At 35.4% G+C, this 18,412-nt stretch overlaps 3 protein-coding genes across 4 annotated transcripts in view; all 3 read left to right on the plus strand.

Moving 5' to 3' along the window:
* Positions 1-1,507: 1,507 nt before the first annotated feature.
* On the plus strand, positions 1,508-4,982 carry LOC132188246 (probable esterase KAI2). Of its 2 annotated transcripts, none has more exons than XM_059602664.1 (2): positions 1,508-1,929; positions 4,359-4,982. In XM_059602664.1, exons 1-2 carry the CDS (start codon positions 1,562-1,564, stop codon positions 4,444-4,446), a joined length of 456 nt encoding a protein of 151 aa, XP_059458647.1. In that variant the 5' UTR covers positions 1,508-1,561; the 3' UTR covers positions 4,447-4,982. The 2 variants fall into 2 exon arrangements, with proteins under 2 accessions (XP_059458647.1, XP_059458646.1); XM_059602663.1 differs by lacking the exon at positions 4,359-4,982 and adding an exon at positions 2,533-3,120.
* LOC132186521 (probable esterase D14L) lies at positions 4,483-4,803 on the plus strand. The gene has a single exon (XM_059600500.1). The coding sequence runs from the start codon at positions 4,483-4,485 to the stop codon at positions 4,801-4,803; it is 321 nt and encodes a 106-aa protein (XP_059456483.1).
* A 1,397-nt stretch (positions 4,983-6,379) lies between the features above and the next one.
* LOC132186342 (suppressor of RPS4-RLD 1) overlaps positions 6,380-18,412 on the plus strand; it is an 18,274-nt gene continuing 6,241 nt past the window's right edge. The window contains exons 1-18 of the mRNA XM_059600269.1: positions 6,380-6,848; positions 6,985-7,094; positions 7,786-8,444; positions 8,582-8,626; positions 8,725-8,826; positions 8,914-8,994; positions 9,406-9,472; positions 9,828-9,928; positions 10,042-10,149; positions 10,528-10,598; positions 10,745-10,801; positions 12,639-12,747; positions 12,844-12,924; positions 13,007-13,093; positions 14,367-14,573; positions 15,535-15,869; positions 17,007-17,093; positions 17,164-17,263. Coding sequence (XP_059456252.1) covers positions 6,727-6,848; positions 6,985-7,094; positions 7,786-8,444; positions 8,582-8,626; positions 8,725-8,826; positions 8,914-8,994; positions 9,406-9,472; positions 9,828-9,928; positions 10,042-10,149; positions 10,528-10,598; positions 10,745-10,801; positions 12,639-12,747; positions 12,844-12,924; positions 13,007-13,093; positions 14,367-14,573; positions 15,535-15,869; positions 17,007-17,093; positions 17,164-17,263 — 2,529 coding nt within the window. The 5' untranslated portion in view covers positions 6,380-6,726. The remainder of the gene's footprint in view (positions 6,849-6,984; positions 7,095-7,785; positions 8,445-8,581; positions 8,627-8,724; positions 8,827-8,913; positions 8,995-9,405; positions 9,473-9,827; positions 9,929-10,041; positions 10,150-10,527; positions 10,599-10,744; positions 10,802-12,638; positions 12,748-12,843; positions 12,925-13,006; positions 13,094-14,366; positions 14,574-15,534; positions 15,870-17,006; positions 17,094-17,163; positions 17,264-18,412) is intronic.

Raw genomic sequence — 18,412 nt, forward strand, 5'->3', positions numbered from 1 at the left:
GAGAGTGGGAAATGAGAGTTCAGGTGGAAGATCCGTTGTGACTGGTGAGGGGGATTGAGAGAGAGACGTTAAAAAAATATTTTTTTGTAGGGGGCGTTGTCCCAATGCAGTCTAAATGCAACCTGTTAACTTGTCCCACATTATGAAGAAAACATCAATCTCCAAGTTTACTTATCTATAAAATGATGCATATCCTCTCTCTTTAAAACCAAATGCCTTGCTGTATTGACTCAGGCTCCATACTCGACTAACCAGGCTAAGCAAATACTCATATGTAAACTAATTTCTTAAGCCATTTAAGAGTACTTGAAGTTAAAAAAAAAATTTAAAACAAAAACATTAAATATAAGAGCCAGCTCGCGAGCTGGCTCGGCTCGACTTATTATTGGCTCGAGCTCGATTTTTTTGGCTCGCCCTTGAGCTCGAGTAATATTTAAACGAGCCAAGCTTGAACAAGGGAAGCTCGCTCAAGCTCGGCTCGTTTACACCTCTAGAGGTGAGTGGAGAGAGGATAGAGGTTGTGTTATTTTAGGATTAACATATTGCATTTGGGCATTTAGTAGTGAGAAACACTTTAATGTTGGTTAAATTTAGAGCTTTTTATGTGGGGAATAGATCTTTTTTGGTCTATTTTGGACCGGAGAATATTTAAATAATGATCAGGATCTCTATAAATAGAACATTTGGCACATTAATAAAAAAAACAAAAAAATATTATACATTTTAAAAAAATGATTATAAAATAAAATTATAAAAATTTATAAAAAATTAAAGAGTGCTTGGCTACCCCCATACCACCCCAGTTGGGGCTGAGGCTCGGTTTGGGATGGCCGAAGCCACCCATGGGCCATGGCCCTAGGGGGAGGGCCAGATCTAAAATATATATATATATATCGTTTAGACCACCTCCAAGAGGCCAAACAATTTTTTTTTTTTAATTTGGGTTTAGGGGATGGCCGGCCAGACCACCCCTAAGGGCCATGGGGTGGTCCGGCCACCCCTTATGGCCAAAATATGGTAGCCAATCACTTCTTATTTTCTTATTAATTTTTTTAATATGAAATATTATTTTTATTATTTTTTTATAGTAGAACATGTATCTTATTTATAACTTTAAGATTTTTAAGAAGAAATTTTAGCCATAAAATGAATATTCTTCGGTCAATTATAAATGGAGAAGATCATATTTCTGGATGTGGGTGATTTTTTTGTGATTTTTCTTAAACATAAAAGAAGAAAAGGGGCTATGAATAAGCTATAACTAGGCTCTTACAAGTGTCAGTTAGCTAGTTTACTAACGGCTGGGACTGGAAATGCTCCAATGAAAATGACACGACAGGAAAAATGTTCCACTAGAATGACACGTCGCTTCAGCTCTGTTTTTTGCCCTTTATACAGCTCAGTTGTTAAGAAAAACTTCCTAACTATATCTAATCGTCAAAGATCCGTGCTCTTTTAGTCCCCTACTCAACACCTCTATAAAATCCAAATCACTGAACATCGTAAACATCATATAGAAAGCAGAAATTTGAAAAGAAATAAAATTAAAGATATATCGAAAATGGGGATAGTGGAAGAAGCTCACAACGTGAGGGTTTTAGGATCAGGCGAGCAAAAAGTAGTTCTCGGGCATGGGTTTGGGACAGATCAGTCGGTGTGGAAGCACCTTGTACCTCACCTCATTGATGAATATCGTGTCATCCTCTACGATAATATGGGCGCCGGTACGACAAACCCAGAGTACTTCGATTTCGAACGCTATTCGACGCTCGAGGGGTTTGCGTACGATTTGCTTGCCATTTTAGAAGAGCTTCAAGTTGATTCCTGCATCTTTGTTGGCCACTCAGTCTCGGCCATGGTGGGTTCGATCGCCTCCATCGCACGCCCTGATCTTTTCTCCAAGATTGTCATGATCTCCCCAAGTCCAAGGTGCGCGCGTACATCCTTAAATACCATATATGATAAATAAACAGCGAGTGTTCGTTTCTTTCGTACTGAGTTTGAAAATTTCCTTTGATTTAATCCATAAAATAGATACGTATTTTTTTAATAATATTAAATGAATTGAAAAACAATTATATTTAAAAAAAGAAAAAAAAGAAAAAAGTGTCATTCTTACTTGTATAGACTAAATGAATATTTCTACATAGTGTAAATCAGGAAGGAGTTGACCCTAGTAATATAATTTTGACCTGTATTTTCTAAAGTAGACGCAGGAAACGGATTAATTTCGTAGATTATAGGTTCGCTTCGGGTTGAAATCATTTCGCGCGCATCATGTAGCATATGTTTCGGTAGGAATAAAAAATTCCGCTGCCGCCTGCCGGGAATCGAACACGAATAATCCGCACTCAGTAATAAAGACCACTTCTGGTTTTCTAATTGATGCTACAGCGGATATTGATGTTCTACCATGAATTTTATTTTATTTATATACAATAATTAAGGCTATTTCGTTCAAATATTTTTTCTTTTTAAACACTGTTGGACCAAGGTTCGGCCAATATTTAAGAAGCCGCTGAACCTGAGCAGCCCATGCCACAAAGAGTCCAGACCATCCGCAAGGCCCAAGACATCTGCGGCTCGCAAGTCCTACCAGCACGCAAATTGGCCCAGCAGCCCGAATGCCTTAGGTGGAACAGGCTGTTGTCATCTAGGGTCATGATGGCCTTTGGCGGTAGAATGCCGACGTTCAATCTCAACAATCAAGGTCCAAGTTCGTAGGCTACCCGCATTGTTCGGGCGACTTGTGAGTGGAGCTCGACTCAAGTCCAACATCGTCGTCATAAGGCGAGTTCGTCAAAGCGAAGTTCTACTGGCCTCAATAAAAGAGAAAGTATACATCCAATCAAAGTATAAGATGTAATGTTAGACGGATTCGTTCATGTTCACGTCCTATCAAATTTTCACCGTACCTTGAAAAGTCATCATGGTTGTATGAAAGCCTGGTGGACCTTACCCGCTCGCTTAGCTTCGGATCCCCACGCGACATGTGTTGAGCTTCGGTGTGACCGGGGCATGAATCCCGAGAAATAGATATATAAGTAGGGAAAATTTTGTAAAAAAAAAAGAAAAAAAAAAAAGATAAGAAAAGGAAGATAAGTTAATTTTGGAGAAATAAAGGAGGAATTTTTATGCAACTTCTGTACAGCCTTAACAGGTGGCCGGCACATTGTGTGAACAAACACAAAACACACTTTCTTAACTAGTTATTAGGCAAAACACTTTTCAAACAGCAAATAACAAAACTATATATATTAACAATATTTTGTGAAAGTAACATGTTTAATTTTTTTTTAGATATATAGAGGATGAATTGTTACTTATTAAAGAATTACCAACAAAAATAAATAGGTGGTTGTACGATCATCTTGGTGGCTACATGTGGCCAAGCCATACTTAGCTGCCAAGAAGGGAGCGGCTACCTCCACAAAGACAGATAGGTGGTTGTGCGTTGTCACTCCTGTCAGGACAAGGGTTGGTTGTGTGCGGTCACACCCAACGAATGAGAGGAGGTGGTTGGGCCGTGTGGCAATCTTTTTTTTTTTAAAAAAACATTTATATGAAATTTTGTTTTGTTATAAACACTAACACATGCTCTCAAAAAGTTTACCAAACAATTGAGAGAAAAGTATATATACCTTTTCAAATTACGAGGCAATTTGCAATGATCTTTCAAAACTTTTAATTGAAGCAATGTTCGAACCTCTCAAACTATCAGAAAATTGTAATTACAATATTCTTTTTTGTTTTACCAAAAATGAAAAAAAATACCCTTACAACAAATTTTAAAAATATATAATATTAGAATATTAGAATATTAATTAAATGATTAAATATTTATTTTTCATTTAGTTTATACTTTTGAGATAAGTGGTGATGTAACATAGTATCAGCGGCTTAGAGCCAAAAGGTCTTGATTTCGAATATTCTCTCAATCAATTCACCTCTTATTTTCATTAATTATTGGTTTAATTATATTCCTTGCCGTTGCTTATATTCCATGATTGTGTATGTTGTTGTTTATCAACCTTGAGTTTATGAGTGCTTCTATCTTATGTGTTGTAATTTAATTTGAGAATTTTAGTTTCATAAATCTTAGTTTAGAGTCCAAGAACTTCTTGTTTTAGTTAGGTTAGGAAAAATAAAATTTTCATAACTCTTCGTGTCTCTTCCAACCATGTCAATTGTTTGTTTAGTTTATGTTAATATATATGCTTTGTTATTTAGTTATTGTTACATCTGCTTGTGTTTTATTTTCCATTTTCTGTTATAGTCGGGTTATAGCAATGTTAAATTATAATTAAATTTCGTTATTTATTTATTTATTTATTTTCAATAAAAAAAAAACTTTATAGGTTATTGAATGATGTGAATTATGGAGGATTCGAGCGAGAAGACCTAGACCAGATATTCGAAGCGGTGCAGTCAAATTACAAGGCATAGTGTTCCGGGTTCGCCCCGCTAATTGTGGGCGGTAACATGGACTCTATGGCGGTCCAAGAATTCTGCCGGACCTTGTTTAACATGAGACCGGACATAACCTTGTCCTTGGCCCAAACCATATTCCTGGGCGACACGAGACACATTCTAGGCCTCGTCACCTTGCCTTGCCACATAATACAAGGTATGAAGGACTTGGCTGTGCCGGTAGCAGTGTCAGAGTATTTGCATCAGAATCTCGGCGGTGAGTCAATCGTGGAAGTCGTAGCCACGGAAGGTCATCTGCCACAGCTGAGCTCGCCAGATATCTTGATTCCCGTGCTTCTCAAGCACATTCGTTACGGCATTGCAGAGTTGTAGTGTGATTTGTGTGCTCCTCTTGTTACTCCGCGACTTGGATAAAGCAGTTTCCAGTACTGTTGTGTTCCTACTGTGTTTAAAGTTCTACCCAATCTAAATTTCAATTAAATATCCCTCTCCCACCGTAATAATCTTTAGATCGACTTCTTTTTTGGCCTTTTTCTTTTTCAGAAAGAGAATTTTACCAGATCTCCTTTGCTTGCATGGTGAGGAAGAATCTCATTTAACAACGCTATTCATGCTAACTGTTAATAGTTTTGATTCGTAATTATGCAAATTATTTCCATAATTTTATTGTAATTCTAATTTGTTTTTTCAGGAGGAGTCTTGTAGTATATCTTATTCACACTAACGTTGAACAGTTTTGATTCAAAATTATATGCCCTATTTTCACAAAAAAAAAAAAAAAGAATCCCCACCCCATTCTCTAAGAAATAATTCACATTCCCAAACCTCATTATGGTTTATATCATATTATCATGATGTTTTTAGATCATCTTATATACCACCGTGTCTCATCTATGAAATTTAGAGCGAATTCTATCATGTTTCTGATGATGACGTGAAAAAAATCAGAAAATATAACTTATTATCAATATGTTAGATAGTATATATGAAATCTATTTTTGAATTTTTTTATTAGCATCTCATGAAAAGAAAATCGACAAAATTTCTATAAATTAATTTCTTGAAGCGTAGATATGGGCCTGAAGGGTCTACAAGCAAGGCGGGTTTTGAATTTTAATAACTGTAACCGCTCTATTTAGTCGGTTAGTAGTTATTTTATAACTAGCAGCAGTTTTATAACCCTTTTTTTTTTTAATTATTTTTTTTTATAATATGGGCTTTTGGGTCTTTTGAGGTGTTTTGGGCATTTTTATGCCTGTTTTTTTAGCTTATTTTAAATATTTCTGGATCAAAATGTTCCTAAAAATAATAAATATAATAAAACCTATCCATAACTCGTATTTAAAACGAGACGATTTGAAGTTTAACACCAAAACAACGCGGTTTTAATGTTATATTTTTAATATAAAATATAAAATATATACTTATATTATTATATATAAGGGTAGGCGGTTAGCAGTTATTAACCGTTTTTTTACCCATAAAATCGCTAATCGCTCGGCATTAAACGGTTATCGGTTTTATATAACTGCCTACCAAAGTAGTTAGTAGTTGCGGAGCAGAACTAAAATGTTTAATTTGGAAGTGGCAAAATTTTTTTAAAAACTTATTGGGAGATAAAAATTAATTTTTAAATATATATCTAATTTTTTATTTTTTATGCCACATCTAATTTTTTCTTGGATGTACACCCCCTAGATATGGCATAGACATAGAGACTGAACTTTACTAGATTTACAAAGCTTAGCTTGAAAGAGATTCATAGAAGATTTTATTTTTTTTGTTCCCTCCATTTAAAAGAACAAGAGGCAGGAATTATCAGGAAAAGAAAAAGAGTCATAACGGCCGAGCGGTGCTGTTCGTACGAAGAGGACATCGAAGTAACGAACACGCGACAGAACATTGCGCGCTTTCTAGGCGAGTCCCATGGAGACCGTCCGGCGGTGACCTGTTCGTGGACAAAATTTAAAAAATGAGGCCCTCAACGGACCAAACGAAGCGTACAACCAATGAATCTGAAGCTCCACGACACGTGTAATTCGCACGCACAACATCGCATATCCACCACACCCTCTACTCCGTCCTCCCCATTCCCCATTTCCCCAATTTTCCAACTCTTCAATTATATTTTCCACACATTTTCCAATTTTACCCCTCTCCCTCATTCCAAACCCTTTCCTTTTTCAGTCTCTTTCTCTCGCTTTGAAGCCGTTGGAACGAAGAAAGGAACCCAAGGAGAGACCACACAGCTGTGCCTTTGCGGATCCGCGCGACTTAACTCGTCCGTGTCAACTCATGGCCTCGGCTATCTCGGAGCGAGTTGAGCTGGCCAAGCTCTGCAGCTCTCGGGACTGGTCCAAGGCCATCCGAGTCCTTGACTCGCTCCTCTCCCAGTCTTGCGCCATCCAAGACATCTGGTCCGTACACACGCACTTCTCTCGATTCCGAGTACCCACTGATATTGTCTTCAAATTTCCATGATTGATTGGTTAGCTTTCATAGAAGAGGATTTGGTGACTGATTCTGATTTGTAACTATGAATGTTGGTTTCAGCAATAGAGCCTTCTGTTACAGCCAATTGGAGCTCCACAAGCACGTGATTAAGGACTGTGACAAGGCGCTTCAGCTCGACCCCACGCTTCTTCAAGCTTACATCCTCAAAGGTCTTTCTTCGCTCAAATTCTCCAATGAACATCTGATCTGATTTCGCTCATTTTAGACAATTCCAATTAAATATTATCAGTCAGACCTCAATTCTTAGCCTAATGAAAATTTTAGTACGCACTTTGTGCTAAATGTGAATACGTATGCGAATAATTGATGCAGTGCTAGGTGAGAAATGTTAGGGTTTAATGAAATGAATAAATAATATTTGTTCTTTGGAAGTTTTAAATTTAAGGCTTGTACCTGATTATGAAGCAATGTAAAACATTAAAGTAATGATGAATTTGCCTACAGTCACAAAAAATGCTTCTAGCCTGCTTAAATTATAAATATGATCTTCTTAGGACTCCCTTTGCTACAGAACTATTCTTTTGCATTTTATACTCATGCTCCATGCAAGTAAAGAAATTTTTACTGTGATAAGCATGTTGAAAATGTATTCTGTTTATGGTCTCTTGAATGCGCCCTTAGTTGGTGCTTTTAATTATTATTTGATGAAAAAATTGGCTCATTTATTTGCAACTATAGTGAAAAATGCATTTTCTCTATTTGGTTTCTTTGTATTTCTTTCTTGTTGTTTTGCTTTGTTCTTGTACTCAAGGTGCAAAATGCATTAGTCTTTGGGATTCATGTATTGTATTGTGCGCTGAGTCTAGGTTTTATTTTATTTTAATTTGTTTTTAATTCTAGGTTGTGCATTTTCTGCTTTGGGAAGGAAAGAGGATGCTCTTTTGGTTTGGGAGAAAGGGTATGAACATGCTGTGCATCAGACTGCAGATCTGAAGCAATTGTTAGAACTGGAAGAGCTTGTGAGGATTACAAAACAAGAAAGAAGTACTACACATGAAAACAATGTGATGGAATATAGGTCATCTATGTCTTTATCTGGCTCAGGACCTCATACGAATGGTAACTCAAGTGAAACTTATGCGAGTAACAATGAATTGGGTGATGAATCTAAATTATGCAGCGACTCAAAGGATGAATCCGAGATTCATAGCAAGTCTAGTGATAATCTTGACCTGTGCAATGGATTTAGTGATAAATCCCAGGAGAATACAAATTTTGAGAGCCAAATGAATGGGAATCATGATATTGTCGATAAATTGAGTTATGAGTCTGATTCGTTTAGCGACTTAAGCGATACATCTGAGCCATGCAGTAAATTATCTATGAATTGCGACAGCTCAAGCAGTACAACTGAAACTCACAGCAAGTTGAGTGACAAATCTGACATACATAATGAAATAACTGAGGAAGCCAAGAGAAATAAAAAGTTCTGTGTTGCTAGGATTTCAAAGACCAAGTCAATAAGTGTAGATTTTCGACTATCGAGGGGTATAGCACAGGTAATTTTTATCACCATGTCTTAGAACAGAATTTAAAAAAAAAGAAGAAGAAATTTCATTGCGGTTAGTATTTGTACTGTATTCTAACTGTTTAAAGGCATGCCTTCTGTTAAATATTATAATCTCTCTTTTTTCAGGTTAATGAAGGGAAATATGCTTCTGCCATTTCAATCTTTGACCAGGTAAAACGTGGACCTTGTGAGTTAATCTGATGATTGTCTTTGGACTTCCTACGAGAGCTAGAATAATAGGACTAATAAGTTTTATAAGCATTTCCCAGATACTGAAGGAGGATTCTACTTATCCTGAGGCACTAATAGGAAGAGGAACAGCAAATGCATTCTTACGAGAACTAGAAGCTGCTATTGGTGATTTTACGAAGGTATTTGAATAATTAATATCTGAATGTTGTTGAACAAATATTGTTGTGACACCTATATATAAGTAATTTTTATGATTTATATCTTAGGCTATACAATCAAATCCATCTGCTGGTGAGGCATGGAAGCGCAGAGGGCAAGCTCGAGCTGCATTAGGGGAATCTGCTGAGGTAAGTGTGGCATGGAACCTTTGTTTACTGTCTTTTTCTATACATGCTGATCTTTGTTTTATGAATGTTCATGTGATCAATCATGCTTATTAAGGTTTCCTAGATATGACTGACTTACTCATCTATGGATAGAGGGCTTGGATTCTCTGCCTATGCATAGCATATTAGCTTTCATAAATAAATAATTTCTTGGGCAAAAATGATGCCCTGGACAACTGGCTAAGAGGTTTGCAATACACAGTATACTCCTTTTGTAACAGAACAATCGATTTATTTATATTTGAAATTTTAGAGGCTGCTATTACATGGTTCAAATTACTTATATGTTGAGTAACCCAAAATTCATAGGATTTGCATTTGTAGAAATACTGATCCATATATACACAACATTTTATTCCCTCTTGATACCAGGCTATTGAAGACTTGACAAAAGCATTAGAGTTTGAACCAAACTCAGCAGATATCTTACATGAAAGGGGTAACTTGCTTAGGCCCAACTCTTTCCATTTTATGTCAGAGATTATATTGAAATCACTTGCTGCTGACACTTGGCTACATCTTCTAATAGTTACTCATGGTTCAACTTTCAGAGACAGATGTCTATCTAGCTTGATAGTATAGTTAACTATAAAAGTTGAGACATTTAATAATTCCTATGGTAGTTGTTTTCTATAGAATTATAAAATAAAAAGGTGTCATTAGAAGATACCGAGACTTCAGCATTGTCACCTTTTTATATGAAAAAAAAAAACCTTGGGCATAATACCTTTTTTCAAAAAGGAAATGGCAGTTCTGTGGCATACAAGTGATCAAGTGGTTACTTTTATTTGCAGGAATTGTTAGTTTTAAGTTTAAGGATTTCTATGCTGCTGTCGAGGACCTGTCTACATGTGTGAAGCTCGACAAGAATAATACTTCTGCATACACATATTTGGTGAGTATTCAACATCTAAGCCTTGCTGTTATTGTCTAGTAGAAGGTCATGCACTTTTACCTTGGAAAATATATATTTTTTACTGTTGACTGAGCAAATATTGGCTTTCATAGGGTTTGGCATTATCTTCAATTGGTGAATATAGAAAGGCTGAGGAGGCACATATGAAATCAATTGAACTGGATCGGAATTTCCTTGAGGCTTGGGCTCATCTAACCCAGGTATCCATGAGCAATTACTCTGTTTTACCCTGTGAGATTATCTTGTGGACCTCTATCTATTTATGCTTCAACAAAAAAAAAAGTCTTCGCATCTAAGTATCATCTATGCATATGTCCAGTGGTTTCATTTACAAGTAAAAGAAGCCTGTCATGGAATTTATAATGGGTGCAAATCTCTCTCTGTAATCTAATAATTCCTTTTTGACTGCGGAATTATTTTCCTTCATAAGCGCTAATGTATCCTTCTAGTTGCTCCTTTTGTGCTTCTCTTGTTCTATGTTGCATCCCTCATATGCATCAAGTAGGTTCTGCATATTTGGATTTCATGAGGCAAGCAGCTAACAAGTTTTGTGGTTGTGGATGTGTGGTTTGTTGTAGCTCTTTCAAGATTTGGCAAACCCAACAAAGGCTTTGGAATGCCTTCAGGAAATTCTACAAATCGATGGAAGGTAAGCATTGTTTACCTTTAAGATGCCACTTATGCTGTAAATTTCTAAAACGCTGAATTTTTCTGATGCCTGATTTTGACTAAGATGCTCATTTCTGTCCTGTATACTTTAGACATACTTGATAGTCTTAATACCTCATTGAATAGGTTTGCCAGAGCCTATCATTTGCGTGGGCTACTGCTCCACGGCATGGGAGAGCACAGGTATGTTCTATCACATTTTTGAGAATCTAAAAGGTTTTCATTATTGATATAATGTTAGTATTATTTATTCATTAAAGAGCATGATCTTATGTACTCATCATTGATACTTGAAGAGAGCTTGAGCATCGTTGCCATTTTCAGCTCTTTAAAGAGTCAAGGAGTCCAAATTTTGTGGAGACCACCCCTACCCCACAACTACCTTTTTTTCTTTTTTTTTTGGGTGTGTTTTTCACCTTGTCTACTCCTTTCTCTTAAATCATGGTGTTCATTCATATAGGTGCATTTGTTTGTTTGATAATGTTTTTTTTTTTTTTTGATACGTAAACGAAAGTTTTAGTTTGATTATGTTGAAACCATCTAACATCATGTGCTTGCCTTATTGACACTACTCGTTCCTTCTTTCAAATGCATTTGATTTTTTTCCCCTATGGCCATTGATCCATCTTGACTTTCCACATCTTAGGCCTGGACATCATTAACCCACTCTAGTTTCACCCATTAAATTTGTACTTCTAGTGAACAATATACACAATAATTCCCTATTCCGAATATCTCTTGTAAGTTCAGCTATTGCAAGCATTATTTTCTTATAATTTTTTGGGTTTTTTGTTGTGTTCGAAGATATAGGTGTAAATGAGGCCTTTGGGGTTTAAAATTTTGGAAATTGTTTGACAATGGCTTTAATTACAGAAGCCAATCACTCTGATGGCATCCATTGAGTGCAGAATGGGAATAGCTTGCAGAAATTTCTAAAGAGGAGGGATTGGGAATATTTATTTTAGTTTGGAACCCAGTCTCCCCCTTCTCTTTTCTTCTGAAGTTTATTCAGGTGGTTAACCCTCAAAGGGGAACAACCTTTGGTAGACTTCTGGTTATGAAGACCTGGGCTACAATCTTAGTTCCATTATCTCATGGTGAATGTAGAATGAGAACAGGATTTCTTACCATGTTTCGCAAGCATACACTAAAATTGCATGGGTGATCCTTATAGTTTACCCTTTTTTCTTATTTACTTTTTATTTTTCCTTGCAGCTTTTTTTTTTTAAATTTTTTATTTTTAAATTTATTTTATTTTTATTGTTTGTCCGTCTCAGCATCTAGCATTAAGATCCTAAACTTCTTCCCGTTGACAACCTGACTGAATTTAAAGAAAGAGGCAAGCTCTCTTAGATTGCAAGAAAGTGCCTAAAATCTTTCAAGCTCTTACCTTGTGTTGTATCTCTTTTGATAAACCTGGTCTTTGCCACATGCCATGTGTTTATCTAGCCGTTTCCAAAATGTGGATTTTCTGTTTCTGCTTTACGGCGTCCATGTTTTGAAATTTTATTTGTTCTATTTTTCTATTGATATCTTCAATGAGATATGAACTGAGGAAGATGAAGAGAAATAAGGTGGAGACATCTTCTCTTGAGGAACAAAGTATTAAGACACAGAGCCTGTCAGCAATGAATGAATGGAAAACATAAGTCGCAGAAGAGAAAAATACAAATGTAATAACTAATAAAAAATTTAATAATCCACTTAAGGTGGTATTTAGGTGCTAGAATGCCTACATGGTTGATAGCATCCCTTTTAGCTTTTATTCAATCTCCTACGTCCATAATCAACGGGAATGGGATAACCATTTTTCATAGTATTTTGAATTTAATGATGGAAAAGCCCAATTTACTTTAGAATTGCCTGAACAAGCTTATAATAGTCTGCTACTATGCTTAAAATAGAACTGATGGGTCAACATTAGCTTGTACTTTTATTTTTAGTCTTTTTTATGGTTGTTTCTTCATCAGCAATTTCACCTTTGTTTTTGGTGGTTAAATGCCTGGATTTAATATTACAGGAAAGCAATCAAAGATTTATCAGCTGGTTTGAGCATTGAGAATGATAACATTGAGTGTTTGTATTTACGAGCTTCCTGTTACCACGCAGTTGGAGAATATAGAGAGGCGGTATTGAAGAGTCTTTATTTTATTTTAGTTTAAATGAAGTTGCCTATTTCTTGCTGTTTTGCTTTAAAATACTAAATTTTGATTTGATGGTCATAGGTCAAAGACTATGATGCTGCGCTAGATTTGGAATTAGATTCGATGGAGAAATTTGTGCTTCAATGCCTGGCCTTTTATCAGGTTTGTTTTGCAAGTATGTATGCATTTCCAACCCTAGTTTTTGTGATGAGATGTAAAAAGTATCATGTTTATTCTTTTGCAGAAAGAGATTGCTTTGTATACAGCCTCTAAAATCAACAGTGAGTTTTGCTGGTTTGACATTGATGGAGATATTGACGCACTCTTTAAGGTAAATATATGTTTATGAAGATTATACTTCTCCTTGTTGATAATTTTCATTTCTGTTGTAGTCTCTTACTACTTTCCTTTTCTTTTTTTTTGATAAGTGTCTCTTACTACTTGCTTTCAATCACTTAATTGCAATGCATTGTTCTAATCTTTTATAATTTCTTATTTGCTGACATATTTGTAGTTTGAATCAGTAATGACCTGTTGCAAATTACTTGTCAAAAAAAAAAAGACCTGTTGGAAATAAGAATGCCATGGACACAATACACAAGTGGAAGCTGTGTTATGTTTATAGCTTCTATTTTAGGCTAAATGAAATAAGTAAATCATAGTTCAATCTCAAGTCCCTATGATAAATCAACTATGTAAAAGGAGTCTTATAGGTGTTAACTAATGACAAGCTGTAAATGCCTTGAATAATTGAATGCAATGTTAATTATAATGGAGTTTCATTTAATGATACCAAAAGTTTATAATTATCAAAATTAATAAAAGGAAAAGTTATATGTTTTAATGTCTTGATGAAAGTCCTGATTTTTCTTTTGGCTTCAAATTTGTGTTCCATTTTAATGTTGCAGGGAATTGGATTGGTAGAGAGAATTTTCCTGACACTTGCTTCAGGAAGCTTAAGAGCTTCTGAAGCTGGTCATTATAATATTGAATTTTTTTTTTTTTTTAACAATCCATTTTTCTAAATAAACCTCCTTTTGTTCACTGTTTGAGGTTAGCGTGCCCAAAGAGTGACCATTAATGATATGTATAGATGTGGTTGTTTGTGGGTTAAGCACATCATTGTGCTAATCTTCTTTAGGAAATGAAGACATCCATGCCAAATGAAGATGGCGTGAAAGTTGAAACATAGCCTTTCAATGATGACATCTGTTTCAGAATAATTCTATATTACTAGATTTTTCAATCTATCCATCAATTTCTTCTTGAGAGAAACGGTGTAAAAATTTCCACGAGCATGTGATGGCTTTGCATCAGATATTGTGGCCAGGAACACACAATAAATGTTTCCTAATGTAATTATCAGCTAGTAGGAATTTACCAATTCATTTTTATTGCTTTTCCATTGCTTCAGCATCGACTTGGGTTAACTGTTATAATGTTTAATATATTCAGCAAGGTGAGATTCTGTTATTTGTATATATTACAAGTCAGATAACAATGCAAGAAGCATTAAAGAATTGCTTCCTGCTGCACACTTTTTATTTTATCTGAAAATTTTCTTCTAAATTCATGTTTATCGTATTTGTTTATGGGATCTTCAGGAGTACTGGTGCAAAAGGTTGCACCCCAAGAATGTATGTGAAAAGGTTTTCAGGCAGCCTCCCTTGCGGGAATCATTGAAGAAGGGTAAGCTGAGAAAGCAAGATTTTGCTGTTACAAAACAGAAGGCTGCTCTTCTGCAGGTTGCTGATTCCATTGGTAGGAAAATCCAATATCATTGTCCTGGCTTCTTACCGAATAGGCGACAGGTGATTCATATCAATGATGAATTTGAAGTTGATCTCCATTACTTGTTCTTCTTAACATTCTTTCTATTTTCATGGCGATTTAGTGAAATGTTATTTTAATCCATTAAAGGCTTATTATCATACATTTATTGCCTTGCTAAAAAAAATGACTGTTTTTTATGGGGGAAGGTGAAATGACACTGTTATTTCTTTTATTTTGGTTTATGTTAGTCTTAAATGCCTACGTTCAGTAGAAGCTGATGGTCGTGCACTGTTTATGGACTTTTGTGATTTTACCATATGTCATACTGGGAACAAAAGCAAAATCAGATATGATCTTTTTATTTGGTTGTATGATCTTTTTATTTGGTTGCTTGAGTAAAAGAATTACACTTTCTGTAGCTACATCAATTTTTTTTTTTTTTCATATGATTATGACTAGTTTAAATATTTGTTCAGGAGATAAAATGGGGCACATGTAACATTCTCAATCAGACTTTGGCTTTGTTTTACAATTTGATCCAAGTTGTTTAAACTAATGGAGCATGTATCGGTTTTCATAATGGGAAAATGTCATAATAGTATTGTGTTTTACAATTTGATCCAAGTTGTTTAAACTAATAGAGCTGGTATCGGTTTTCATCATGGGAAAATGTTATAATAGTTTTGACTTTTACTACGATTTAAACCTATTAAAGTGGACTTCATTCTACATGGTTTTTATGAAATAATATTTTAGCATTTTTTCTTCTTCATATTTTAGTTTAATTTAGTTTTAACTTTTTCAATCAACTGTGTTTTCACTCAGTTTTAGAAATCAACTCTGCATGTTTTCATTTCTCTGAATCTCCTCACATGCTCTTTAAATTGTTGACTAGTCATCCATAGTCATCCTGACTCATCCAATATGGATGCCAATACTTATTTTCTCTGTTCTCCTTGTATGTTCTATTAATGTTGTTCATATTTTATAATGTATCAGCATCGCATGGCAGGATTGGCTGCTATTGAAATTGCACAGAAGGTTTCAAAAGCTTGGCGGTCCTTGCAAGTGGAATGGAAACATTCTAATAAAAATACATCAAAGAATGGTAAGAGAGCCCGGAGAAGGGAAAGAATTAATATGGCCAGCCAGAATAGAGGTGGTGCTGGTTGTAGTACAAGCGGTTTCTCAGAGCCATCGACTTCATATGGGATTACAGAAGAAAGATCATTTGGCCGTTCTATGATGAGATGGCAAGATGTTTACTCATTGGCTGTCAAATGGAGACAGGTTTCTGAACCTTGTGACCCAGTTGTGTGGATTAACAAATTAAGGTATTCCATCTTAATGCCAAGTAGACTAGAATGTCTGACTGTGGTCCCATTTGTTGTGTTAGAAATTTCTAAATTTCTAAATTTTGTTGTTTGAAAGCTAATTTATTTCCTTCTGTAAAATAAGTTACTGCATCCATTTGTTGCTTTTAGACATTTCTCTTGTTCTAAGTTTGTTTTACTCTATATATCTGTGTTATTTGGTTCAGTATCTTTTGTGCCTGCTATAATATTTTATTAAAATATCACATTTTTAATATATTCTTTAATACACGGTGATGCAACCCTAGAGCTGCGTTCTTTCCTAAGATTAACTAGATTATGTCAAATGAGTATTATAAGATGAATTAATAAGAATGTTCAGGCACAGGCACCAACCTGAGACGACCAAGCCTTCAACCGGTTACCTTTAATATTTGTTAACACTGTCAACATCTATGAAGAAAAGGATCGCTAGTCAGTTGGCTCATGTTGGCTGGGCGACGGCTTGTTTGAATTAAACCTAGTCTTGTTAGGGACCTTGTCCACTTTGCTTAGCATCGCTCTACCTTAATCATAACCCTAATGTTGGCAGGTTCACATTGAATCTTTCTAGCTCTATGTTTGCTGACTGTTCATGCTTATTGTTGGGCGGTTATATTTTGTCTTATCAACTTTCATTAACTTGGATTGGACAGAAATTTTTATTCCGGATGCGGGATGCAAAATCCAGATACTCTAACCTCCAGGATCTGACATATTTGTTTGAGTTATATGTACAGAAGATAAATGATGCATATGGAAATATATATATATATATATATATATATATATATATATATATATATATATAAAATTGCATTTTTAGCTTTAATATTACATATATATTAAGAACAACTCCATTTTTTTTCAGTTGCCCAGAAATAGATTTGGGTTTATTGCAAATGTAGGCACTTATTGTCAAAATATGGTCGGGCCAGTTTTTACTTGGACAAAACATCATAATTGTTGCTCGATATCAAAGCCATTTTGATTGCCAATGTTTGGATGATCTTTAATTTTTATCATAAAATCTAGCTTTTTAGTTGAATAATTGAGAAATAAACTCAAATAATTACTTGTGTTGGTTTTTTTGGTTCTATGGGATTCGCTTCAATTCAGTGAAGAGTTCAATGCTGGATTTGGCTCTCACACTCCAATGATTCTTGGTCAGGCAAAAGTTGTTCGCTACTTCCCAAATTATGAAAGGTAAAAGCCTATTCTGGACTGATTTTAGCGTGAAACTATTTATGATTCTCATTATTTGTTAATGCTGCAGAACGTTAGATGTTGCAAAGACTATCATAAGGGAGAAATTGTATGTGTACAGCAAGGCAGATGAAGTTATTGATCTATCCGAAGATGGGAAACTGAAAGATGTGAGTTCTTTTACAGTCATTTTGAACCTATTTTAGTCTCTGTGCAGACAAAAAATGATCATTTACTTTTTAAGACTCAGGAAGCTATTTGTCAAAACCCCATACCATAGAGACTAAAAATGCATTTATCCCAAATTTATAATATTTTAGGGATGTTAAAGCATTAGTTAAATGATTAAATTCACTCTTTCCTATCAATTTAAGCTTTTGAGACAATTAAGGATGGGAAAAGTCCACATTTCTCCCTCAATCTACCACCCAATTGATAAAGTCCCCCCAAACTTTTGATTGCAACAATGTTTTTCCCAAACTACCAAAAATTATCAATGTCCCCCCCAATGAAAAAAACCCTTAATAAAAAAAATTTCTAAAAATTCCTTAAAAAAAAAAAACTAACGAAAAAAAAACCGAAAAACCCTGCTGGAACATGGCGTGAGCTATCCCTTGGCCAAAATGGATTTTTAGCCCTAACAGGATGTTTGAGACAACTTGGCCAAATGGATTTCTTTGAGGCAAGGTTGTGATCTTTGGTCGAAAATTTTCTATGATGGACACGTTCCATCTGCGAATTTTGCAGTCACTATGTGTGGTGAATAGCATTCTTCCATAGGCCAAAAGGGCACAAACTTGATCAGAATTATCCCTTATGCAACTGATTTCAGTGCAGTCTGGTTGCTTCCAGACGGGGTCTGCTCTTAGAGCCAGTGAATAGAAAATCTTGTGTAAGTGTGATAGAGAAAATGTTACCTTCATGGCAGTGGAGAGAGGCTATGTGCACACGTTGGAGAGTGTCCCTGGTGTCTCAAGGCTCATAGGCCGTAGTGGGATTGATGTTGCGAAGCAAAAGACAGCCTTGGAGAAGCAAACTGGATGTTAGGTTCAGATGAATTCTGATGAGCACCAAAAGAGAGTCTCCTAGGTAAATTGATGTTCTTCCATTCTTCATCCATGAAGATTCTAAGGTCCTTTTGGCCAAAGGGTTGGCCACCCCTGTTCCTACAAGTTTTTTGGGGCATTGACAATTTTTGGTAATTTTGAGGAACATTATTAATTGGGTTGTAGTTTGAGGAGTATGTGGGCTTTTCCCTTTAATGATTTAACATGGTATTAGAAACATGGTATTAGAATAGAGATCCTGAATTTGAACTT

The sequence above is a fragment of the Corylus avellana genome, chromosome ca7 (genome assembly GCF_901000735.1).
Source record: "Corylus avellana chromosome ca7, CavTom2PMs-1.0".
NCBI lineage: Eukaryota > Viridiplantae > Streptophyta > Magnoliopsida > Fagales > Betulaceae > Corylus > Corylus avellana.

Bases quoted from the DNA above. Each gene is read 5' to 3' on its own strand.
- LOC132188246 (XM_059602663.1), top strand. From the start codon at position 1,562: ATGGGGATAGTGGAAGAAGCTCACAACGTGAGGGTTTTAGGATCAGGC. The intron at 1,930-2,532 runs GTGCGCGCGTAC...GAACCTGAGCAG, and splicing joins ATGATCTCCCCAAGTCCAAG to CCCATGCCACAAAGAGTCCA.
- LOC132186521 (XM_059600500.1), top strand. From the start codon at position 4,483: ATGGACTCTATGGCGGTCCAAGAATTCTGCCGGACCTTGTTTAACATG.